The sequence below is a fragment of the Numida meleagris genome, chromosome 1 (genome assembly GCF_002078875.1).
Source record: "Numida meleagris isolate 19003 breed g44 Domestic line chromosome 1, NumMel1.0, whole genome shotgun sequence".
Lineage (NCBI taxonomy): Eukaryota > Metazoa > Chordata > Aves > Galliformes > Numididae > Numida > Numida meleagris.
In genome coordinates, this window is record NC_034409.1 from 172,013,916 (window position 1) to 172,041,160 (window position 27,245).

The following is a 27,245-nucleotide window of genomic DNA, read 5'->3' on the forward strand; positions in this document are numbered from 1 at the left end:
GCACAGTAGTAAATTTGCCACCTAGCCAGTCTGAGACCAAAGCAACCTGTTTGGTCAGGTGTATCTGAGAATATGTATCTTTCAGCGTTGTCCTGAATCCCACATTCCTCTAAGGAAGGGGAAATATTAGTCCTGCAGGTTTTGGCAGGGGGTGGATTAGATGAAGTTTCACTCTCCACTTTGACCTTACTTTCTATGTTTAATTTCATTTTCTTGGAGGAAGTCTTTTCCAGATAAAAATGAGTGTGGTCGTTTGTGAGAGAAGAAAAATCCAAGTCAATTTTTTTTTTTTAATGGTCATTTTACAGGATGTGGCTGCAGTTATTATCACTCCAAAGTACATGAGTCAGATGGTGGTATTATCAACTTATTCCTTTCTGTGCGTTTGCGTAAGATCCACTGCAGGAGATGTGGTTGTCATATTCAGCATTTTCCTACACCCACTGATGAGAGCAAATGGAGGAATGAAATAAGGCAGTCACTGAAGTGTCCTCGTCACTAGCGGGATAGGTGTGGGAGTGAAGGCAATAAAATAACAGCTGGGGAGTCAGAAAGAGAAGGTACACTTATGACAATAAAAGAAAGAGAAGAGCCCAGTGGTAAGGGATTGTTTATTGCATTGAATATATGGGAGAGATCAAAGATGTGCATTTTTTCAAATCTGTTTCTTGTATCAGTAGTACAGCACGTGCCTTATGGCACAATCCAGCAAAGCATGCAAGCCAATGGATGTTTGGCATGTTGAGGTGCAGTGATTTCAATTCCGCTTACAAATCTGTGGAAAATCCTGATCGAAATAGCAGTCTTATTCAAGACAGCACTAAATTGCGCAGTTGCACCCCTTAAAGCAGAAGTTGGAATTCATTTATTCTTCTTCAGAATAAGACTTTAAATGTATCTCTTGATTGGGATCTAGGTTACAGGAACAGACTGCTTTATAAATGTAGCAGTAGTGGAATTTTCCAACCCAGAAATAATTTAGCGTCCAAGTACTTATTTTATCTGATTTATGACTTCACAGCCATATATAACCCAGTACTGCCAAATAAAATTTTCTTTACTGTGGCATGTGTGCAGTTCCTCTTCAGGTATTTGGAATGATGTCTAACATAGGAATTAAGTGGAAGTTTTATGCTAGAAATATTCAGCTATATTTGTAATTTAAAAGAATAACTTTTTTCTCACTGTATCAGTGCCCAAACATATATATTACATGCTTCACAAAATCAAAGACCCAAATACATGCAAAAGCTGTGTGGTAATACATAGTTGTTTGGGTTCTGCACTCCAACAATCTGACAATTTCATTGAGTGTGTATCTCTCAGGAAACGAATCAGACAGAAAAATAACGATGAACTTGCCTTCAGAATCCACATAGATGGATGGATGTGTTGCCGACACCCATGTAGAGACATTTAATTGAAATAAATTTACATAAGTTCCCTGTAGTAATGATGCTTTCATTGATGCCAGTGAATGTTAGGGCATATAATAATAGCAATGCATGTTTAAGCATTGATCATTTAATGCAGACACTGTCAGAAGAATTAAATATATCATGATGTCCTTCAGTTCTTTCTTTTTACTTAGTATAATATACTGCTGCAGTCTAAATCTCCTCAATCTCTTTAATAAAGAAAGATTTCTTCTCTTAATCTGGACAGCTGCATAATTGGGATGCTAAATCATCCTCAAGGATGTAATCAAAATGATCCTACTATATAACAATTTGCTGTTTTCTTTGCTTACTTTAGAGCAGAAGGAACAGATTTAGACAGTTGCAGTTTGTGCTATTGGCTTAAAAATCAGTCGCTGATCATTACAATATAATAGTTTTGAAACCAAAGCTCTCCAGGTCCTATGTAAATAGATCTAATTCAAAGTTCAAAATATTTGTTGTGGTGGGTATGGCTTTTTATGTTAGGAAAATCTGATGCACAGAAATAATCTAACTATATCCTCAACTCAAATCATAAACCAGCAGTAGAATCTGGAAAAAATGTCTGAATTCCAATCTTGACCATTAGTTACATAAAATGTACTAAACAAATAACTGCCCACTTATAAAAAGTCCTGGGATGCATGCACCGGCAATTCCTGTACTTGATGTGAAGGTAAGAGGAGTGACAAGAGCCAAGCCATCACTCAGGAGGCACCCAACACAGAGAAAGGAGTCCAGAGGCAAGACCCCAGGCTGGGATCACAGCACATGCTGCCCTTCCCTACCTGCTGTGGTCAACAGCCTACGTATCAGTTAAATCATATTTCCTATTTTTATTCTAAAAAGAGGCAATTAGAAGGGCAAGACTCCAGCCTGAAAACACACGCTATGGTATCTTTACTCAGCAGGAGGGTCTTCAGCTCATGTGAGCCCTTGCAGCTATGCTGAGCTGCTAATTTAACTACTCGGTGCATGATGACATTCCTGTAGTGACTCTCGGCAAAAAAAGCAACTTAGCCTAGAAATGGTACAGACAATTCAATGGAAGTTTGGTCAAGCCAGGTGGCTCATGGACATGGCAGCATCCTCGTGCCAATGGCCTGCCTCTGCTTACTGAGAGCATTTCTCCTGCAAACAGACTGCATGCTAATTTCTCCATGCACTCTCAATTTCCAGTGTATAATAGCATTAATGACCTTGACAGAAAGCATTTCCTGGGGATTAATAACCATTTGAGGTTTAATGACCTGAGGCTATGCCTCAGGCCATCAGCTGCTCCAAGCTGCTCATTAAATCCTTAGGATACACAGTCTGCTTCAATCATTCCTGGTTAAATATTTGGTCAGTGTCACCTAATAATAATATTATTTCTGAATTATTTCCTTTTTAGGGGTCCTGGTTTTGGAAATGTATTTGTCCTTAAGTTTTGGGGAAAATAACTTGTCATTAATTTTTTAGGTGACTATATTGCAAATCAAGGCATTTACTCAGGCTGTTACTGAGTTTCTGCTTTGATGAACACCATAAAGAGGACTGAGAGAGTTCAATACATAAATTGCGCCTGTAAATATGAACTATTTGTTTTAGGTGCTGACGATCTTATAATGTAAATCAAGAGCCAGTAGCCTCCCCCAGTCCTCTTGCTGGCAGTTCAGCCAGAGATAATTTATTGGAGAGGAAATGCAGGGCAGGTTACCACTTCCTAGCAAATGGTGGCTTCATGCTAGCTCTGAAGAATACCCCAAATTCATGTCTGTGTGGAAGAAACACTGTAATAGAGAGTGTGTTTTCTTGTTGGAGTGCCCTTGCTAGACCAATTTCTTACTGATGAAGTCATAAGTCAAAGCTGGTGTATTGTCCTATGTTATGGTGCATATTTGTGAAGGGTGAGCTTGTTTTTCTGTACATGATTTTTCATTTAAAGGAACATTCTTCCTACATCCAGATGGCATCAGGCACAATTGGATCTTAGTTAACTCTGCTTCTGTGGTGTTACATTGTGTTCCTTGTTTATTTGTGTAGCAGCATGGTGCCGCCTGCCAGCCAGGAATGGCACAAGACAATTGCTATTAAAAGTATTCTCCAAAAATTGCTAAACTGAAATAGAAGAAAAGTGCAGGGAAGAAGGCAGTCAGTAACATTTTAGGAAACCACTAGAGTGAGGAAGATGCTGGGTTATGTGTCTGCAAATCAGTTCTGTTGTGCCCACATCAATCACAAGAATGCTCTGGCAGGGCTTTGCCAGCATCACATTTGCACATCAGTTTGCACTGTGCACTGAGCAACCAATGGACTTGGTAGGCTAAAGAGTAGGAACAGAGCTCCTTGGGTATGGGAAGAAGGGATGCTTGCCTTTCTGAGAGTTCTGGGAAGACCTGCCCTTAAAATGGCATCAGCTTAGAAAAAAACTTTGTTGGTCCTGTGTGTGAGCTAATGTTGGCCAGAGACAACCTGCATTTTTAGGGAAAGAAAAGGATTTTTCTGACACATTCCAAAAATTATAAATGCTTGCAGTTGTTTATACACTTAGAATACTAAAAGAAAACCAGATGTTTATAAGAGTAGTTCAATTCTGGTAAGTGAGATTTAGGTGTATTCTACGGGAACCAGGAGGTGAATAAGATACAGATGGGGTGAACAACTCAAGTACGTACTTCCTTGGTTGTGTTTGAGATTAGTGAATTCTGAGGTCAATTAACTCTAATTCAATGACATCCTTTGTGTGGGAAAAACATGCTATTTGTAGTAAACACTGAGCACCTACAGAGGAATGTTCCTACATAAATCTCAAATCCCTTTACAAAGACGGATACAGATCATTTACTCCATCACTGCAGATGGGGAAAATCAGGTGGAAATAGGAGAAATTACTAACCTCAAATCACATGGTACATTATCAGTGTATGTTTCAAAAAAGAATTTATTTCATGTCATTGGAAATGTCTCCAGCTTTATACGCCTGTTCCTTACACATTGTCAGTATAGTCTGTACAGAAGGAGCACTTTCTGGGCACAAGGCATTTTACCTCCTTTACATTAACTTTAAGATAGGATGAAGATAGGCTCTTGCTTTCCACAGACTTCAGGAGCATCTGGGATGAACAGTTCTAGTACTGTTGCTTATAGACTAGGTGATTCCTAGCCTTTATATCCAGAAATCCCTGTGTATGTATACAAGTACTCTACATGGATGACAAAATGGCTGCTGTGAAGGCAGGACAACCAGAAGTTTAAGTATATGCTTCAAGGTGAGCTTCTGACCTATCCTGCTGAAGTGTGGTCTGCTGAGACCCTTAACAGGATGTGGAACAAGAGGGTCTACTGCTGGCCCAGCCTGTGTGCTGGTTCTCCTGGCTGCTCTTTGCTTGAAACAACCGTTTGGCATCATTCTCACACAGATTTTAGGTGTGGGAATACACTTCTGGTTGGAATTTCCTTTCTGAAGTCTACTGAGAATTCACATGAGAGCCAGATGAGTTTTTTCCTGTTCATTTAGAAGAAAAATGCAAAACATAATGAGAAACTTTAAAACTCTAGCACTCCCTGAAAGTGCTCTCCACATTTTCTGAAAAAAAATTCTTCCCAAGGGAATTCAAACTTGCAGGTAATAAGCATTCACTATGTTTTCCTACTGCTGATTAGGAAGGGCCAGATTGGTAAACAGTGAACAGAGAAAATGCTTTGAAATGCATTAAACAAATAGTAGCTTTGTAGACTCAGTTTTGAGGCTACAAAGACCCTCTTAGCCACTGGCTTTGGCTTTTGTTGCAGAAAGATTAATGAAAGTCCCAACTCTGTTCCCAAAATCGGAGTCAGCTAATGGATTATCATAGCTATAAATTTTCACCCTTTGGCAGTGAGTGTTGCCTTCCCTGCACATTCTCCAGTGCAGGTAAATCAGTTGGGTCCTGGCTGGTTTGTTTGGGTTACTGTTCGTCTTCAAAGATGAAGCCCTACCAGAAAATAAGGAACTGTAGTTTTCACTTCAGCAGTGTGATTACTTAATAGTAAGTGAGCTTTTGAAGGATTGCAGAGTGGACACAGGCTACCATGGGTCCAGGATTCCTAGCTGCCAGTACAGAGTAAAGTGAAAATACAGCCTATCTTCTAAATGAAAATTGTTCAGTTGTAAATTGTTCAGTTTTAGCCAGTGGTTCAGACCAGTTAAAAGGCTCGTAAGATGGTTATTTAAAATCTTTAACTTCCATTTTGCTGAGATTTCATTGTCAGATTTAGGCTTCTTCTCTTGAAAATTGAGCCAGGTGTTTTTAGAGTAAAATCCATAGGAGACGGCATCTTTTGTAGGGAACTGCCTGCTTTCTGCTTCTGTTTCTGTCTGGAGAACAACTTATCTCATCATACTTCTGGCATATCTGAGGCTAGACCCTGCCAAAATCTGAAAGTGAAATAAACCATCAAAAATGTCATATTCTTAAAAGTGCAGACCAAGGTCAAGGCTAGAAAAATGCTAGACTTGGAAAATAAAGTACTACTCCTTCAAAATGAACACAACCAATTTTCTGTCTTTGTGTTCATCTGTATATCCCATTACTGTAGCACCGGACAACCAAAAATGGCTCGTGCCCTAGGCACATCCATTCATTCTCCTGATCTCGAGGGACACAGTGCTGGAGCAGCCCTGGGATCCTGCTCTTCATGGAGCATGTTTGGACTGGGGAAGGAGCTGATCCCAGCAGGGAACTGGCACAGCCCAGGCTGTGCCTAGAGGTGTGTGTGCCTAGAGGTGATGCCTGAAGAGGGGATGCATCCTCACACAGTCCCCTGGGGAAGGACAGCTCCCACTGCTTAGGAGCTTCATTCCCAAAGACCAAGTGGAAATTTTACTGAACCAATTGAACCTCAGTCCCTGAGATTTTGAATAGCAGCTATTTCTCATTCTGTTCTTTAAACACTGTGAGGCACGTTGCCTTCCATCTCCTTAATCCATTGTAAATTAGCTTCTAGCAGCTACTGCCAAACTACAGTATGGCACTTGCACAGCACATGCTCCTTCGGCAGTGAGCACAAAGCAGCTTCTGTTTGTGAGGAGCATGTTGCAAGCCCATGAGTGACACACTGGAAGTGCTGAAGATTATGAAACACATTCTGCAACTGAGCAAGCCAAAAACACTTCATTTTTCAGAAATAGCCATGTTATTTCTGTCATTCTGCTTGGCAAATGTGTGTACACAGATCTTGGTGCATCCACGTAGCACACGTTGAATAAGCACCACGTGCTAAAGCAGTGATGTGCCAGCAACACTGCAGTGTTCAGAGGAAATATTTCAAATATGTACTTCAACACTCTTCTGGGTTTTTATAAAATCCCATGATCACTTTTTTGTTTATTTTTCCTTCACTAGCTTCTCTCTTGGACTAAATTGACCTTAGACGATAGCATGGAGTTGTATTCCTTGATCTCTTTAGTGAGTGCTCTCTAAATGATCAGGAATCAAGTCGTAGCTTAGGATAACTCATAATTCCAAGCAGGATAAATCTGTTGGAAGGACAAGTTGCTTATGTTTGTCTGTGGCCAGATGCTCCCATGAAATAAATATGTTTACAGATTAGCTGAAGGTTGAAGCAAGTCCTTAATAACACTGAAACTGTTACCATCTGCTATCCAAGCCCCCAGTCATTGAAGTCACATGGGAAAGTCTGTTTCATGTAAGGTGGCTTTGTGGGCCTCTTGCATTTGGGGCACATTTTTGAGCATAGTGTACACTTTAGCATATCGACTCTCACAGTTGTCCTTGCGGAGGAAGGAAGCACATTTCTTCCCATTTTGAACTGAAGTGTGTTAAGTGACACGTCTTGTTTCTCACTGAAAGTCTGGCTGAGTAAGTAATTAGTCACTACTTTCCAAATATCTGGCTACCAGCGTGTCCTGGTGACCAAACCATCCCAGCCTACAGCAGGCATGTGGGCCTGTGACGCCAATGAGGACATGCGCTCAGCAGCCAGAGCACAGGGAGTCAGTCTGTGAGGTGGCAGCTGAGGCTGTCTGCTTGATTTTCCCTCAACTATTAGAAGATGAAGAAATTATTGAAATTCAGCAAGCAAGTTTAAAAGTGCCAGGGTCTGTAATCCACTAACATTTGCAGAGACGGCCCTTCTATATTCCGTCTTTTCATCCAGCTAGAGGCATTTACATGAAAATGGTAGGTTTGTCATTTGGTAGCTTTACCATTTCCTGCTGCCTACCCTACAGGCTCTGTTTCCTGCGCCATCAGGGAGCAGGCACTGGTAGGTTTTTATCCTTTCCATTGTCTTCTTCCAGGGCAATACATGGCACAGAGCTGAAGGGCAGATTGAAGCTCTCTAGAGTGATAACTGCAAACGTCTAACTCACCTAAGTTCTTTCATGCCATTTGATAAAAGAGCAATTTATGTCTTTCCTTCTTGTAGCTAAAAATAACAGTGAAAAAGCGTGGAGCGTTGTAGTCCTGGGTGGTGTGCTAATTAGTTCTTTGCTAATTCTGCGTTATTGCTGGCAATGATTACTGTCAAGTAATTACAGGGTTCCTGTGAGTCTGGCTTCCATTCGCTCAGTGGTGTAACACTGGTAAGGCAATGAGAAGTGTCAGTACTATGGATACCCAGTGATATTTCTGCTACAGCAAAATTTTGTGTTACAGGGAACAGTTATTTTGTACAATTGTTTTAATAGCTGGAAACAGACCTTGGTGAGCTGTAGAATGGAAAACCTTTATTTCCACTACATTAAAAGTCTGTTTTCTACTTGAAGGAACATATAAAACCCCAATGGCCTTCTATTTAAAAAAAAATATGGAAAGGAAACTAGAGACTTCAGCCAAAATACTAAAAATAATAGCTACACCGATGTAGCCAAGTTGTCTGTTCCTTCTTCCCTCCAGTATGAATGAGTACATGTTTGTGTACAGCTGTCACGTAGGAATTGCTTTAGCATGATTTCTGTACATTGTAGCTTTATGGACCACCGCTTTCATTGCAAAGGGGCTAAAGAAAAGAAAACTACGATTTCTGTGAAGAAATTCCTGGAAGTATCGTAGTTCAGAGATCAAGATCATGTCAGTACACTGGTAAAAGTGTTTGCTCTATAATCTTGCCTTTGCGTTTTCTGAGTGTGTTTAGACATGTATGCGCCACAGATGCATGCTGAACAGCCACATACTGTAGTCCTGACGTCTCATTTCTGCAGCCATTTCACCACATGAAGGCGGGATTGGCTGTAGGAGCGTCCATGGTGCTAAGGTGCTTGGGCTGGCAAGTGGGAGTTGGATACTTAGAACATCTTTGAAGGTTTAAACTGCCCTCTACCTGTTAGCAAACATAAATATCCTTAAAATTCTGCCCTTTGGGTTCACCATGTTGATACCAAAAGTGACTTTTACCTATTCAGTGAAATTAAACAGAATTTCCATCATGTGGTGGATGACAAAAACTGTCCACCCAGATGTTTGAACATCTCTCTACTTCTGCTGTCAAATAGATCCTTTAATCTGAGAAGTTTCTCACATTTAGTACTGTTTTTTCGCTTGAGAAAAATGTTGACATGAAATTTTTGTAAAAATGGATGCCATTCTGAAGGCAGAATGATGAAATACTTTTCTAAGTAAGTGAGTAATTGTTTCCTTTAATTTCTTTACTTTTCCCCTGATTCTATTAAGATCAGTATACGGTACTGTAATTAAGGGCTCTGGACTAGATCACACTGAAGCTCACAAAGCAAAGGGTAAGATGTAGTTTACAATAACATCTTTCCATATTTCACTAATTACATGAAATAAGTTTAAAAAGTAGTAGAGCTGTTGAACAAAGGAGGTTGTCTGGTCTGACCCCTGCTCATGGCAGAGCCAACTTAACACATCACATCATATACTGAAATGGGAGCAGTCTTAATTCCAGATAGGAAGATGTTCCAAGTTCAGAATGTCAAGTTAAAGAAAATAATGTTTATGTTTAGGGTTAGTTTACTGTTTTTCAAGTTATTTCATACAGTGATAAGAAGACAGTCTGGAAGCTCTCATTAGTAATATTCCTGTAGTAAATAGCTGCTGAAAAAAAGTGTTGAATAGAAATAGGTGTTTGATGTTTAACGATCTCAGAAATAGTAATAAAGTAGATGTCTACTAATTAGGTTCACTTTCATTTTATAATTATTCTTTACAAACAGTCTTGAGGTGTGATGAAATGTTAATAAAGTTGATGATGTACTTCAGTGATAACAATTGCAGAATAGTTATGAATCAGAAAAAGTCATTTAGGTTTGTAGCTTCAGCTTTGGCTATACTTTCAGGATAATGCCAGTTCTCCTGTTGCTGGTTTGTGTGGAGATGACAACTTCATAGTAACTGTGAGCAACTCACATTCTGCTGTTAGGAGTTTAGTTTTGTTCAGAAGTAATCCACAGCCCATCTTTCTCGATGGACCTTTTAATGGGAAGAGCTAATAGGGAAACAGTGGGATCTAAAGGCAGAACTGCTTGTTGTGTTCCAGCTGGTAACAGCAGATAATACTGATAACACCAGCACTTTGCATTACGTTCACTGTACAGAAGCCATGGATCCAGACTTCTGTTTTGAGTATCTTCAATATTTCAGCTCTTCTGTATGTGCTGTATCTTATCAATGTTTCTTGTGATACAAATTACTTTTCTCAGAATTCCAGAAGAAATGGCTTTAATCATAATTTATAATAAACAAGAACTGAGAAGTCTTTTTTATTAATACATCAAAGTGTTATCTCCAAGGGAGTTAGTTTCATAGTGATGCTCTGTGTTTAATATAAATTCACAGCATGAAGGCCACCTCAGATGGATAGAGATTCTCTGATGTGTATCTGATTGCTTGCATGTAATTTGAACATCTACAGCACATGAAGGGTATAATCAAACCATAATTAATACGATGATAAGGAATTATGTTTTGTACTACTTATTTGCATAATTCAGGGAGAAAGTCTGCTGTGACTACATTTATCTTCTGGGTGATTGTTTACGTTTTCACTTGAATTATAACATGAAGCATTCTCCTGCATTCCATAGCGCCTTTCATCTGAGGAGCTCCAGTTACTGTTTGACCAATTAACTTCAGTACCTCACACATACAAACCATGTTGGGTATTGTGGAAAAACTAAGCAAAGATGTTTAATTCTGAAACTTGACCTCCAGTTTAGGACACTGAGCTTGAAAACACATGGTTTCCAGAGGTAATAAATCTCTGTCCTCTAATTGGAGTTACAGAAGCCCATGAGAGCTGAAATAATGTTCAGAGCAGCTCTGCCTGCTCCTAGGAGCCCTCTGACCATCAAGCCACTCCATAGACCGTGGGCATCCTGCATGCCATGAGAAATCAAGCTGTCTTCAAATACCCCCTAGCTTTTCAAGAGATGACGTTTTCCAAAAGCTTGCAAGGATGGAGGGTAGATGAAAGCTGCATGTAGAGCGGTCCATCTGTTGCATCCAAATTCAAACCAGGTCTCAAGGGCAGAGTACCAGAGAAAACACCTTGTACAATTTATGTGCACTAAAGAAACGTGCATTGTATACAGAGGAAAGAATTTATAGCTAGCATAGTTAAAAGTATTAGCAATCTAAGCAAAGAGTCCACATGCAAAGAAAATAATTCTGAATGCTAATAATTCCAAGTATTCAAATATGGCTGCTTTCTAATAATGGTACAGCTGGAATTCATAAATATATGCTTCCTGTTAGCTACACTGCTTTTTTGTGTTATGCTTATCCTTCCTGTGAATCTCTGGGTCCTAAAATCAATGGTGCTAGTCTTCCTCATGAAGATAAGAGGTGCAGAGTAGCTTGAAAGTCTTAGTCTGAAATTCTCCACTAGGAGACATATGATGGTGGAGATTTCTTCCTCCTCGCTAATGGATCAGCTTGGGGCTAGTTTTATGCATTTCCTGAAGTAGTCGCAGAACCACAGAATGGCTGAGATGGGAAGGGACCTCTGGAGGTCACCAGACCCAACCCTGCTCCAGCAGGGACACCCACAGCATGCTGCCCAGGGCCATGTCCAGGCAGCTTTGGAAAATCCGCAAGTAGGAGATGCCACAGCCTCTGGGCAGCGTGTACTCTGTCACTTGCACAGCACAGAAGTTCTCCTGGTGTTCAGAGGAGGCCTCTTTGCCTCTGGTCCTGGCACTGCACGCCACCGAGCAGAGCATGGCTCTGACCTCTTTGCACCTGCCCTTCAGGGTTTTATAAACATTGATGGGATCCCTTTGAGCTTCCGCTTCTCCAGGCTGAGCAGTCTCAGCTTTCTTAGCTTTCTCTCACAAGAGAGGTGCTCCAGGCCCTTGATGGTGATGCTTAACTGAATTCTCTCCATATGCCTATGTGTCTGTTGTACTGGGAAGCTCAAAACAGAATTCAGCCACTCCAGATCTGGCCTTGCTAGTGCTGAATAGTGGGGAAGGATCACTTCTCAATATATGGGCAACACTTTGTCATCAGTCTTCTTTGTGGCAAGTGTACATTGCTACCTCAAATTCAACTTGTACTACCAGGTTCTTTTCTGCAGAGCTGCTTTCCATCTTTTTGGATCCTCACTTGCTTATTCAATCTTCAAAAACAACAGTTCATTAGAGGGTACATAACTCGAATATAACATGGTTATAAAACACAGATAGCCACATGAAGTACAAAGCTTCATTTACTACTTATTATTAATATCTATTTGTTATGGTGGTATCGCTGGTATGCTGTAAAAATTGCTTTGCAGCATAAGTGAGTGGCATACACTTGAATGTTCTCTAAACTCTGGCTAGACTCAGCATTTGCCTTTGAAAATTGAGCTCAGCAGTTATTTTAGTCTTCAGGCCACTCTTTGCTCCATTCTACGTAGAAGTTTAGATGCAGCCTGCCTAGATCTCTCAGCTTGGAAACCCAAAGGCAGAAACTCATGAGAGTCTGTTTTCAGCATCTGGCCTATGGTGACTCTATGAGTCATCAAAAGTATTAGAATATCTCAAAGGATGAGGCTGTTACCCCTTCTCTGCTTATTTGATAATACTCCTTCCACATTAAAGATACAATATATTTTAAATTAGAACCCTTTAAGACTCACATTTTCCATGAGTTTATCCAAACACATCTTTCAGTGGACATACAGTGCTTATGCACAACTATGTTTGAATGCCTTGTTATTTCTCACGTAGTGCTTCTAAGCCTAGCAGTTTTTGCATGGCTAACTGAATAGGTGGGAAAGGCAGCATGGTCCTGTAAAACAGGTGGGTAGTGTTTTGTCCTCTGAATCTGTGCACATCCAATACTCATGGGTGCTGTCAAAAGGCAAGAAAAGGAATATAAATCCTATTGAGGAGGGAGGAGAATGTGAATGGAATCAAACTCTTAATCACTTCTGGCCATTAGCAATATCAGGATATTTTTCCTAAGACAAAAGGGAGGAGAGCCTGGTGTCCTTGTCAGCTCCCAGTATATATATATTTTTTGAATTTTATCTAGCTCATAAATCGCACTAGTAGTTTCAGCAGGATAAAGTATTCTTGTTTCTTGTCATAAACTGCTGCAGCGTTCCTTTATGTAGCTGCCACATTTCATCCTAATGCAGCTGCACTTCACCCACGGATGTTGTGATCCCTATATATAACTTTCACATCAGTTTTTATAACCATTTAAAGTGTGTCAAGAGGACATGTGGGATGCAGGCTATTGTTTTATTAGTGTCATCACAAGTAGCTGCATTGTACAAATCAATTGTAAGCTAAGAGGAAAAGCGATTTCAAAGTGATATTTGAAGATAGGGAAAGATTTTGGCGGTTAGGAGGAATTTATAATCCTGATTTACAGATTAAAAAGGAATATGGCAAAAAAAAAAAAGGTAACAAACTAACATGTAGTAAGGTTGCATAAAGTGGATGGATGTGGAATAGTGAGAAGCAAAAATGTCAGAGTAATGGATGGCAGAGAGTTAGTTTTAAGGGACTTTGGAGTGGAAGATAAAGAAAGATAAGGAGAAAGGGAAATCAACAGTAAATAGAAGTGGTCATGATGGTAAACTGCAATTAAAGACCTGGGGAGGATGCTGAAGGAAGAGCTGGATCTTGGTTTCATCATATATTTGAACCATCTAACACTGACATGACTTTTCGGCATCATTTGGCTCTGTTAAACATCTTTGCTGTGTTTTTAATGTAATGTCTGAGACTTTCAGATAAACTTGGTGTCTGTGTCTCATTGCATTCTCACATTTAGGTGCCTGACTGTGCCGAACATTCCATCACCTGTACCTCTGGAGTTACTTAGAAATCTGCAAAAGGGCAGAATTCCCTAGGGAGACAATTTTAGGTGAAGACTCTTAATATAGACACAGTGTTCCTGGACCCGTAAAGTTTCATGCCTGGTGAACCTGCTATAAATGTCAGGCCTAGCAGTTGAACTAGTATCCCATTAATTCAGGAAAGGAATTCAGCGTAATCCTCTCACTCAAAGTGGAGTTAAGATCCTAATTCCTGGTTGGAATGACAGACTTTTCTTCTTGGGAAACGCAGCCGAGCTGAAGGTGAAAGGCTGATGAGGAGTAACCCATCCAACCTGGACTCTACAGACTTTAAGTGTAGGAGGGAATGAAAGAATTGTCACAGTTGGTCAAAGAAATACTTAATATGATTCCAGGCTATGTCTAAGCACAAGAAATGTCAGTGGCTCAGAAGGAAAAGCTGAGTAAGGGATCGTCTAACCAGAAAAAATTAATCTCTTAACACTGTTTTCAGTTTAGTTTCATTTATCCAATTCAGGAGAATCCTTTTCCAAATCTGAAGTAGTAGCACTGAGTACTCAGATAAGACTACAACTCAGTTTTGAGCCCACTCATCTCCCAATCCCAGTGTCCTTTGGCAATGAGTTTTATAGATTGCTTTAAAAAAAAACTCATGAGTTCACATTGCTTTCTTTCTTTTTTCATTCCTTCAGTTTCATTAATCTTCCTGTCCTTGTCCTACGAAGCAGAGTAAATAGAAGCTCTCAATTTCCTATTTTCATATTAGCCATGGTTTTGTACCCTTTTATCATAACCATTCCTTATTTATCTGCTCTCCAAGGTAAACAGTCTCAATCTTTTCATCTTTCAGTATATGAGATTTTTTTTCATGTCCGTAAATAATCATGCTTCCCACTTTCATCCTTTCTGAAAAGTCAAAGTATGAATGGACATCATCTGACTATTATTCACCAAGTGTAAAGAGCTACAGAAAAAGAAACCACTCATGAGCTTGAAAAGATCTTTTTTTCTATTGACATTTGAATTATTTTCAGCCATAGTAGTTTAAAAGGTCCATGCTTTATTGTATTATTACTGGTACTGCAATACTCTGCAAAAGCTTAATGTCTATTAAAATAATGCTTTGACAGCGTTATTTCTTCCTTGGTTGCAAAACAGAACCTTGTCTCTAATAGTAATTATACAGCATGATATAAAATAATTCCAATGTAATTCCACTTTTGAAAACGTTATTACCAGGATTTATTGAAGAGTATGCACCGTAGTGTAGTAATATAATACAAATTCATTGTATGCTTATGTTTTATTTGTGATAGATTAATGCTATAAATGGTAATTTTATGGGTACAATTGCCTTTGCATTATTATTGGAATTCTTCTGGAAAAGTCCTACAGAGTGGGAGGAGATGGGGCAAACTGTAAGAGCTCAACCTGAAAGCCTTCCCTCAAATGGAGGTCTTGAGAAATTATGCTAAAAGCGTAAATAATTTCAGGGAAATCAATGTACTTTGCATAAAAATTTATGCTATCCTATAAATAGAACTTATGAATTTTTCCATTTAAAGAATTCTGTTGGCTATAGTGCAAGATGAAAACATTACAGAAAATTTTGTCTGTTTTTACTACATCACATTGGACTTTTTCTTTAGGGAACATGAAAAGCTTTATATTTTTCCATGATCTACACCAGCCTGCCTGCTGTGGTATAGAAAGACAATGATCCAGTAGTTAGGGGATTAACCTGCTCTTTGCAAGCTGTAGGTGTGAGCCTCCGTTTTGCTGTGACCTTGGAAAGTGTTCTTTACAATTTAGCACCTAAACACTTCCTTAAGGTTAATTTCTTCACTCCAAAGTGACTTAGCAAATGCCATTCTTTGGAAGCCTCATAGTCTTTAGTGTTATGTAGTAGCTGAGTGACAACGGAGTGATGCGTTTAGATATCTCAGATCTTCAGAAATTTGACATTTGGCCTCCAGACAAGATTTCTAAGAGTGTTAGTACCTGAGGAGTAATGTAGCCTTATTTTAATGGGCAGGTGAAGGAATCACACGCGTACTTCCCACCAACCTAATCGCTGTCCTGCTCATGTACTTTTGAAGTACTCTAAATCATCATCTGAAAAATAACAGTGACGTGGATCTTAAAGAATATGGTACGTAGGGGCAAGAGAGCAGTGGGAACCACTGAAGTATCCCAACCCCAGACTGCGGGAAGAAACTGACACACACTGGATCTGTTCTCATACAGCTCCAGCCTGAACTGAGCTTTCCATCAGATCCCGTCTGCCCCCATGAGTGGACCATGCAGGTGACATGGCTTTTTTTGTGGCATGGCATGTGTACAGGGCAAAAGGGATGCATTCAGGTCATCTAGGCAAGGCTGAACTCACCCACAGTGTGCCTTGAGCATGCCTCAGGCGTGAGACATGATCAGTGTTTTGTCCCCCAGTACTGTCTAGTTCATGTTTCTCACAGCCCCACTGGGGCTCCTGAAAGTTAAGGAGCTTATTAACCCCAAGACTGAACTGAGCCTCCCAGCTGACCCTAAAATGCTAGGTAGACATTGTCCCAACAGTTTTCCTCATCTTGAAGGAGAGAATAAGACAAGGATTTTGATCCTTTGTTAGCATAAAACATATCATCAAACTAACTAGCTGCAAATCGTGTGAATTGTAGCCTAACTGTTGCTCTGCTCCCAAACAACACTTGCAGAACTGAGACCTATTCTACCTAACAGACCAGGTTCTGGCTTCCAGTGGAGCTCACTGATGTGGCTGTGCAAGAAAATAGACTCCTTTCCAACAACTTGATCCATCATTTTCACTAACACTCCCAGTTATTTTATCTGAAACCTAGTAAATTAGATTTAAGTGGTTAGCAAGATGTGAGGAATAAAAAAGAGAGCATAAATAGTGATTTGTTACAGACAGATAAATAATAAATGTTATCACACAGAAAGTTGACATAAACACAATAGATGAGGTAATTCTGTACCTTTTTTATTATTGTTGCGGTTTCTTTTGCTGCATTGTACATATCTGAATCTTAAAATCATAGGAGGAAAAGAAAAGAGAAACACTAAAGCAGAACAGAGAGGAAACGGAGTGTGGCCAAGAGGCAGAAACAAGATGAAGTTGCCAATGTCTGGATGGGAGAAGGGGAAGAACTGTAGTAACTGATACTTACAGACATAATAATAAGGTCCTAAGCTAGAAAACAAATTTGCTTCCATGCTTTTCTCTTTACAGGGATTTTAACTAAACAGATTATTAGATAGTTCTTTCTTTCATGTGAGGAACAGCTGTCGCAGTGGTTTGGTTTTCTTTGATTAATTGTAATGCAGTTAACGTGGACTAAATGAGACCCTTGGGGACGCTGGGTCAGCTTGCTAATCTAGCGGCATTCCCACATTTTGGGGTTACTCTTCTGCCAGCTTAGAGGGTTGAACAGATCACCTGGGGGTTGGCCAAGAGTTGGTACGTCATAGAGGGAAGTAGGAGAAGGAGTCAGCAGGGTGGGGGCAGGCTGGTTAAGATCTACATCAGGAACCACTGACTGCTGGAGTCTTCTGGTGTCAGGCACTGTTCAAGCTGTTCATTAAGAGTTAGGAAAGGTATTGGGTGGAAGAAAGACTGCAACACACCATTCCATTTCAGCCTCAGAATAGGCAGAGCATTCACGGGGTATATAGGAGATGAGTGCAAACCTAGCACCAAACATGGACTTGAAGCCATATCCCAGCTGTGCTCTTGCCATCTGTCCGGTTTTTTGGTTTTCCTTATTAGATTCTACTTACATCTTAAATAAATCAAAAAAGAGATATGAGATTTGCACTTCAGTCTCTACTATGCTGTGTTTGCCTTGGGTTATTTTATCAGTGTCTCTGATACACATTCAATTTTCTACACAGTGGGACACCTCCAGGAAGATTAAGAAATAATCCTGAAGGAATAAAAAAAAAAACATAAAACCCAATGGCTTGGCTGATTGAGGAGGAGTGTGACAAGGTTTTAAGCCACTGATTGCATATGTGCACTGAAAGGTTTTGGTGAAGCAGGGATCAACTTCTGAGGTGCCCCTGGTGCAAGATGTGAGGAAGGTCAGCAGTGACATGTGTGTGCAGGGGACTTTGCATGAACCTCCTGGCAAGTCCTGATGGAGGAGAGGACCTGGAGGCTATCATCAGCCTCATCTTTGTGGGTGCTTAAGGGTGTGGTTTAGTGGTGAACTTGGTAGTGTTAGTTTATGGCTGGTCTTGGTGATCTGAAGGGTCATTTCCAAACTAAATGACTCTATAACTCCATGATTATGGCTCCCCAAGAATATGGCTGAAGAACTTTTAAGGAAGTGAGTATCAGCTGTAACTTGTTACCAGTACAAAAGAGGAATGGAAAGAATAAATTGTTTCTTGCCAAGCTTCAACTAAAAGCAAAAAAAAACCCTGAGAACTCCAGCTCTATGAGACATAGAGATGCATGTCGGTATTTGCAAGTGAGTTATTGCCTTACCTCACTAATGAATGATTGTCATTAGCTGCTACCTAAGCAAGTGGAAAATTATCCATGACTGTTTTTCAGGCAGTAGAACAGTACAGTAGTGCATAAGCAAAAACCCACTGTCAGATCAGCTGGGGCAAGCAGCCTTTTGGTCACAGAACCCCACAATTTCACTTTCCCAAATTCCCAACAGGAGCCAGGAGATGCAATCCCTAAGGCTGGGTTTGCATGCTTCTGTGGCTCCTGCCAAGCGTTCAGCACAAATCTAGGAGCCATGTCCTTGCTCAAATCACTCTTCTCAGTGTGACAGCCCTTCTTTATGCAGTTGACAACCTGTGAACACATGCTGTTTTCCAGGTGCTTGCAGGATTGCACCAAAGCAGCACAGCTGCCGCAGGCTGGCTTTGACAGCTGCTTTACCCTGGACGTGGGAGCAGAACCAGACCAATGCTGCCAAAAATATTTCTGCAACCCTCCATTGACATCTTCAGTGAGGTCTTTTTGGTGCTCTGCTCATCTCTTCCCAAATAAGTCTTGGCTTAGCAAGCAGCAAAAAGCAAATAGAGAATGTTAAATTGAGCATCTCAAATTGTATTTTAAGCATTAAAATATCCAGTAATGAAAAAATGTGTATTGCATACTGAACTGTAACTTGGATTACATGCCCGAAGTGAGATAACAGAAATCAGCTTTCATCTCTGCTGAAGAGCAAATGCTTGTGCCTTTCCACTCGAACTTGAATAACAGACAAGAGGGGAATGGCCAAAACAAGTGCCTTTAACAAGAAGAAGTTCAGTGATGTGAGCAAAGTCATCCTTTTGCCTGGGCCAACAGCACATTGCACTTCTCCCTTTCTGCTCTCCTCTGAGTGAGACCTAAAAGCAAAAGAGTGAGTGAGAGGAACTGGGCAGCGATACGTGTCTGAGACACAGTGTGCTCAAAGCTGATTTTGCAAATCTTGTTCAAGTCTGCATCTGTTTGTTTGAGGTGATCGTTCAGAAAATTAGAATACTCCCAGTGGATGCCTTCATGGAAGAGATGGTCAAAGATTTGAAGGCAGAAGTTAATCTGTCAATCAGTTTGAGTTTGAGGGGGTATGTATGTTACAAAGAGCCTTTAAAAACTATACCCTTAAACAACAGTAGCCTCAAGCAAATACTAAATGGGTGACATTGTTGACTACAATTATCCACCCACTGCAACTGGAGATTTTTCGATCTCATTGGAGCTGCAGGAAGATTCCTCAGCAAGTTCCTATGAGCAGCCAACTGCAAAAAAACATTGAAATATGATAAGCATATAAGAGCATTAAATGGTAGCATTCTCCATCACCCACAGTCTCTGTTAGTTGTGCTTCCAGGCTAGATGAAGCTAGAATGTACGTACAGCTGTTATGAGTTGTAAAATACATTTTGAAATGGGATTGATTCATCTGTGTTTCACGAGATTGAATTAAGCAAAAGTATAAAGACTTGTCTTTTCTCCAAGCGTTTAATAAAAATATTCAGCCTCACTGGAACATAATAGAGATGTGCTTTCAGCACACAGATGTGCAGTAGCGAGAGCCACATTTTATGTTAGCTGCTCATTCTTTTGTGCAGTGTTAAGAACTGAATGTACTTTCATGCTCCGTTTTTTGGCCTTGACATGAGCTAATGTCAAAGCAAATGAAGACCTGGTGGCAAATCCTATTCAGCACTGCTAATGATTGCAGCCATTGCAGAGCTGTTCCTGGCTGTCTAATCATCTTTGGGAAATTGGGCTTTTGATAAGTAGACCTTGTATTCTCCATTTTTATTTTTTCAACAAAATTCACTGTTGTGATTCAGTGTATGAAGGATCAGAAAAAGGTGTGTGGGTCACATACTGCAGAGTGTATTAAAAGCTGGTTTTATGGTGAGCTTCAGTGGGTAAAGTCATTAGGAGGATTTGAACAGAATTGCATGGGGAAAATTTTGTGTCAGCATCTCCTATCTATAAAAGTGCATTTTAGTACAAAACAGATTTATGAGTGGGATATTTTTGCATGCAAGGCAGAACATGCAAAAGAGCAACTGCGCCTGATTTTATTTTTCTAGTTCCATTGCTTGTTTTATATTTAGGGTTTCATATTATGACTGCCTAGATTTTACAGCTGCAAATATGCCAAAACTCTTGACTGATTCATTCAGATCAGATAATAAGCAACATAAATGTCTACTTTCTTCACACCTGCACACTCCATTCCTTAGCTGACATACATCTAAATTTTGCAAAAATAAGAGATGCAGGTCTGTGTTTTGACTCTGATTTTGTAAAGCAGAACCAATCAGGTGGTAGTTACTGTCTAGATCTGAGTGGCAAGGAAGCATTGCCCAGATTTCACTAGCAATCCATGTGGATCTGGGTGTTCCTTTATTTTTAGTTGTTCTTGGTAACAGTTGAGTGACAATAATATCAACATGAATGGATTATCACAGAAGTTGGGGAATGTCTGTGTCTTGAGCGTGGTTTTCTCCCATTCCTGAAACTCACCTATCCTTGCTGTCAGCCCCAGACTGAGGAGGGACAGATCTCTTGTCCAACTGGCCTCCTGCACCTCTTCCAAGAAAATAGTTTATGTCATAGAATCACAGAATCATTAAGGTTGGAAAAGACCTCTAAGTTCATCTAATCCAACCATCTGCCCATCCTCACCATGCCCACTAAACCATGTTCCCCTGTGCCACATCTACACATTTCTTGAACACTTCCAGCAGCAGTGGCTCCACCACTTCCCTGGGTGCCTGTTCCAATGCCTTATGAGTGAATGCTGTTTGAAAGTGGAAAGGTAGTCCAGAGAAAGCTGTGCCTGTGCTTCAGGTAGAAAATAAGACAAATTGATTCATCTCTGCACTGCTTAGTGCTAGCCTTCTCAAGAGAAGATTTGTCTTGAAGAGAGATAACTGAAGCAGTCCCAAATAGGCTTGGAAGCAGACTAAAATGAAAGAAAAGTGAGTGCTCTGGGGTGCAGTGCTGGAAGTTGCTGCCTGTCACAGTCTTTATTTCATCTGGCTGCATAGGCATACCTGCAGCTAGCAGTTTATCCTTCCTGTGTTAACAGCCGCAAGAGGAGAGCGTTGTCAGTAAGTGATTTATCCCGCCTATTCTAGACACCACTTCAAGGTGAAATGAATCACCCTTCAGAAGTAACTGTCTATTAACTGTGGAGGTACTCTACGTAATTGAGTTCAGGTGGCTATAGGTAGGCAGGTGCATCCCACCTGTAGCATTAAACCTGTCGAAAGCTTTTCCTGGCTTTTCTGTGAGAAGTGTCAGGGAAGGAGAAAACCTGGAGCATGTTCCCTGTCATCTCATTTCCACCTGGTTTCATCTTTGCCTCTCCCCAGCAGTTTACCCATGTGGGTGGATAGGACCCAGAGCCACAGAGCTGGCTGAGCAGCTCTCCTTCCCTGAGGAGGTGATTAAAACTTCAGTGTTCTTGTTCCGTGCACCAGACAGCTGTGCAAACCCTGGAGACCTATGGATGCAGGTGGATTTCTTTGATGGGTTCTATTTTCTGATGCCATGAAAAAATACTTCTGAATGATAATAATGCTTTTAAGCAGGGAGCATCTATTACCAAGTCTCTTTGCTATTTCCTTGTAATTAAAGTACTTCTAATGCAGAATAACAAAGTGTGAACTCTTTTCTCTTTCTCCTCAGAAATTGAAGCAAAGGAAGCGTGTGACTGGTTACGTGCAGCTGGATTCCCCCAGTATGCTCAGTTCTACGAGGGTAAGTTTTGCTCCTGTTTGTGCAGAACTGAAAGCTCAGTGGGTCCTTTCCAGGAGAGCTGCAGTCAGCCAGCTCTGCATTTGAGTGAGTTATTGCTGTGGCTGGCTGCTTCACAAAGCCTCAGCTGCTGGAGTTGCATGAATGCCTAAAGAAAAGTAAGATTCCTGCCCTCAAGGCCAGGGAAAAAAACACAGGGATACAGCTTGTGTAAACCTTGAAGGTTAACAGAAGAAAAGGTACAAAAAATCCAAATACATAGGTCTCTTTTTTTTTGAAACTTCCTAAACCTTCAGAAATAAGATTACAAATACTGAACGTTTTTGAAAATTTCAGACTTGCTGAAGAAAAGATTGAAAACTTTGCAGTTACCAGAAGTGAACCACTTGAGCTGCGTTTCGTATTTCTCCTCCTCTCACTGCAGAGCAAAAAGAACAAATACAGCAGTGCTAACTCAGTGCACATGGCTGCGTCCCCTCCTGAATGCTTCTGTGGTGGGTGGATGACAGTCATGATCAGAAAGTGTCATCCTGGAGGACAGGGCAAGCCTTTACACTGCTGCTGCACTCAGGAGCAGTTTAGGGAGTGGGAATGTTTCTTTTCTGCTCTCTGTAGCTTGGTGCTGACAGGGAAACTGCAGCTGATCCTCATTTTTTCCAAACTGCCTATTCTTCTCTTGCCAGAGCCAGCTCAGGTCCACTCGGGCCTGTTAGCCAACGTGCAGCTCTGCCAAGCCCCGCTGGACACTGTCCAGGGTCAGCTTGGGTCTGGAGGCAGCACAGCTCCTTGCCAAGCCAAGGAACCTTGTGGGTCAGAGCCAGCCCTGCGGGGCTGGGAGTGGTGGGGAGTGCGGTGCTGGGGACACCTCTGTGGTTCCTAACAGCCCGCTGAGGTCCTGGACCGCTGAGGGCCTGCTGGTGCCAGTGGGCCTCACAAGTGCACTGGGGAGAGCCAGTGTCTGCACAGAGATGCTCAGAGAGCTCAGCACAGCTCAGCAGGAGCCAGGTGGGCTCTATTAAATTCAGCAGGGGACTAGGACTGTTAAACCTGACACCCTAAGGTGATATAGTTGTCCATCTACCTCAGTTCCTCGGTGTCCAGCAGTACCTTTTGTGTCTGTGTTACAGTCAGAGTATCTCACTTCCTCTCTCCACCAGAGAAAGGAGAGTCCAGTGCCTGCCGAATTCACAGGGATGTTCTCTCCAAAATGCAACCCATGCTGGGCTCCCACAGTCCCTCTACAGCCAATACGTGCTTTAGACAGCTGGCCTCTCTGAAAACAAGGTCATTTTTCCAGGCATCTATTATATAAATGTTAAGCACTAGTGTCTGAAAATGCTGGCTGTGGTCCCTGTGTCTCAGCTTCCCGCTGTGGTGCCTAAACATGGCAGGGCGATCTGGAGCGCAGCCATCATACTGGAGCCTGTCCCACTGTTATGGAGCCCACTAATGTGTTGCAGCCATGTCACTTTTCATTACAAATGTCAGCTTCCAGAACACTAGTCTGGCTTTTTGGCTGGTATTGAGGGTTATAATTCAGTTCATTTTTTCATCTGTTACGTGAGTAGCCCTTGGTCTGAAATTGTTGTTGTATTAAAAACAAAAAGCTCAGAATGTTCCAGTTTCATGGGAAAAGTCTATCCAGCAATTCATTAAGTTGCTCTGATGGGAACAGAGAACCTTATTGCTCATGTTGGATAATGAAAGCATGTTGGTAATTCTCTGATCTCATTTGTTTGTGTTAGGCACCAGCCAACAATTTAATATCTTATTAAAGCCAAAGTGAAATAATGTTACTGTCTCTTTGTTGCGCAGGACGCTCAGCTATGCATTTAAGAGAAAAAAATAATAAAGTGACTGGAAGGGTCACTGATAGAGCTGGAAGGGAACCAGAGCTGAGTGAAGTCAGTCGTACTAGATTTCAGCGAGCAAGTACATGCAAAGCATTTTTGTTGTAGACAATTTATTTTCATTCAAATAGCAAGCAGTCATCTTAATATTGTGTCTCCTTTTATAGACTCCCAGTTTCCAATTGACATTGCTGCAGTAAAGAAAGATCATGATTTTCTTGACAAGGACCTTGTAGAACCTCTTTGCAGGTAAATAACACCTAAAGTTTCTTTTGTGATAATTTAAAAACATGAGCTGGTTTGTTGCTTTTAGCATAGCAGCCTAGCACAAGAGTCATGGAGTCACAGAATCATTAAGGTTGGAGAAGACACAAGATTCGAGAAGGACCCAAATCCAGTGGATTTGAAACCCCTTCATTTCAACAAAGAACCAGCAGTAATACAAGGAAATTCTGAATAAGTGAAGGAGTCATATTTGACTTGCACATGAACAACTCTATGTCCAAGCACAGCTGAAAAGATAGAACCTTATTGCACAGAATTCAGCAAGTACTTTCTCTGGCTGCAATCATGACTTTCGCGTTGCTGTGATTCCCTTGGTACTCTCCTTTTGGCATCACCAACAGAATTAGAACCAGAGCCCTATAGCACTGCAGCTACTACAACTACTCTTTGGTCTGCCCTTCCCAGAGGCTTGTGTTTGCTGTTTTTCTAGCTTTTTGTTCTCTGCCTGTGATGAATATACTGTATTGCTTTGCACTAGTACTGCCCCTCAGGACTTAAGAAGCAACAATTCTGTGGTTATTCTGCAAAACCTCATTACAGAGACACTGTAATGTATCTTATTTCTCCTACTGTCATCTCAGGTTAGTTTCTTTTCCTCTCCACTTCAGTAAGGACAAAGGAGCATCAAAGGCCGTTAACCAAACAGGCTTTATTACATGTAATGAAAACTTCCACAACTCTAGCATCAAAATATTAAGCAAAACTATTTGCCCTTCTGCGACTGTGGCTAAAGTCATCAGAGAGTACACATACACTGTTCCATGGCACACTGCACAGTGCTCGCAGGCATTAATGAGGATGTGACAGAGGACCTCAGAGAGGGTTTCCTGCAATGACTGAAGGTGGGGCTGGAAGGCAGTTAATCTAGTCCATCTTTCCAGGTGTCATGGTTTTGTGATTTTCGGTTATTGGTATTCCACATCATAACATCATGTAGTGGACATACCTAGTTCTCAGAAGAGAAGGACTACTACAGTCCCCACGGTACTTTGCTCCTCTGTTACCATTTTCCAGCCGGAGGGAAAAGATAGAAGCTCGCAGTATAAAAACTTGCAGATCACGAGACCTCGTCCCTTTTTCCGCCGTCTCTCGTCTTGGCAGCACCTCGCTCTCCAGCCGTCTTATCGTCGGTAGTAGAGTAAGGCCTACCTTGACTTTGGGACATTCTCTCTCTCTGTGTTGGATTTATCAGCTTAAATTGTAATTATATTGTATTATATTGTGTTGTTTTGCATTCCGATATTTTATTTAGTAAATTAGTTTGTTTCTCCTCAGATTGTTGCCGCTGTTCTTTGCTCTCAGGGCCATCTCCCTACCCTTTTCCCCTTTTCCCGGGACGTGGGCCCTTGGGTCCCCCGTCCCCTTTGTCACGGAATCAGGCCTAACGCCCGTAAACCGTTGACACCAGGCCAGGATTTGCCATCCTTCCTGGAGTATCCAGGATATTCTTGTGCATACCTGTCAGAACGCTCTCCCAAAAATCCCTTGCTGCAAATTACTTCTCAATTTGTGTATCACAGATACAGGGAACAGAATATTCATTTTATCTCTGTAGTAACCTTTATTTTTCAGAAGAAGTCTGCAGGAAAAAACTGGATCCTTCAGTAATTGCTCTCAAGAATGCCTGCAAGCTTGATTAATTGCTGTTCTGTATGGCCTAGTGGGAAGGATTTCTATGCCCATGCCTAAGAAACCTTTTTCCCCACACATACGTACATCACACCGCTTTAATCTGGCACCACTTTTCTGTAGTCTAAGAATTGAGAAGTGGTAGCAGGTTGAAGTCCCTTCCACCTATCCTTTCCCACAAAATTGAAGCACCATCCAAAATTGCGAGTATGATCTCAGTCCCTATCCCATTGTCATGAGAGCAAACAGTGAGTGACAGTCATAGCATAGCTCTAGGACTCTCCCCAGCCTTTCTTTTCTAAAGTACTTAGCAATAGTGGCACTTCAGTTATGATCAAAAGCATCCAAGACCTATTCAGCTAAGTGGTAACAGCTCACCTTTTGCTCTTTCAGACTCTGTAGACTTATATATATGCCTAAGTGATTACCCTAGATTTACATTTTTGGTGATTTCTTTGTGAGTGGAACACAAGCTGGAAATTGGTGTTTGGCTTTTTTTCTCTCTTTTATTGAAATACGAGATTCTAGAAAATAAACTAGAGATGTACTGATTAAGACAATGCATTATATTTGCCTAAATGGAATGATACTGCCAAGACCTACAGTACATAAGCCTTGACACAGGTCTTTCCAAATTATTTTATTCAAAAATAATGGTTTTAGTGACTGTCTAGTAACTTCTGTAATGATTTTATTCAGACAATGACATTCTTTGGCTTTAATTTTTGTTGAGTTCTTTTAAACAGTTTATAGTTTAGAAGGAAAAGATGCTTTGTGTATGAGCCAGGTAGAAAGAGAAGCATTATATCCAGGCTGTAGAGATGGGAGAGTCATTTTTTCAGTTTGCAGACTTTTAATTTGCAGTAATTCAGCAGCTCTAAACGTTTAGCTGAGAGTGACAGACCTATAAAAAGCAGTTGTGCCAAATGTCAAGTTTCTGGTTCACCAGAAAGAGCAAACAGTGTCAGCCGCTCCCCCTGTTACAAGCTGTGTTACTGTGTTAGTGACTGAACCAACATCTTCCAAGTTTTCCAGTGTACTGTAATTCCTCACAGCTCTGCTAACCATAGCGGCCAGTTTTCTACCATTGCTTTGTTCTGTGGTGGTGTTAGCGCAAGGTGAATGCCAATATATCTGTCATTCAAGAGCTGCGGGCTGTGACACGCTTTTCTGCAATGGAAAGCTAAGAAAAGGTTGGTTATTATTTCTGCAGATACAGATTACCAGGTTGGGTGCCAAACTTCCATTCTTTATACACCCAAAACTCCCACTGCCCTCAAAGCGATGCATGGCCATGCCTTCACATCAGCTAATAGTGCATTCTGGCCATGGTAGTAAACAAAGTAGGGTTCTTCTTTTTATTGGGAGAATAATTTTAAACACTGAATTCCTCTGCTCTTCTGGATTGAAATCAAATTCTTAACCTCATTATAATCAGTTTTCTATGACATTCAATATACAAGACAGTAAGAGGCACAAATGCAGAGGAGCCTTTTTTATGGCAGCTGGTAGTACTTTAGTCAGAAAGCCTAAAACTCCCTGCTGCAAAAG

The 27,245-nt window shown here is 41.0% G+C and overlaps 1 protein-coding gene across 8 annotated transcripts in view; it reads left to right on the plus strand.

Moving 5' to 3' along the window:
- STARD13 (StAR related lipid transfer domain containing 13) overlaps positions 1-27,245 on the plus strand; it is a 253,667-nt gene that overhangs the window by 191,205 nt on the left and 35,217 nt on the right. For 6 of the 8 annotated variants that reach the window (XM_021377987.1, XM_021378004.1, XM_021378012.1 and 3 more), the window contains 2 exons: positions 21,862-21,933; positions 23,948-24,029. In XM_021377987.1, the coding sequence (XP_021233662.1) occupies positions 21,862-21,933; positions 23,948-24,029 (154 nt within the window). The remainder of the gene's footprint in view (positions 1-21,861; positions 21,934-23,947; positions 24,030-27,245) is intronic. The other 2 variants (XM_021378032.1, XM_021378041.1) reach the window with 1 other exon arrangement.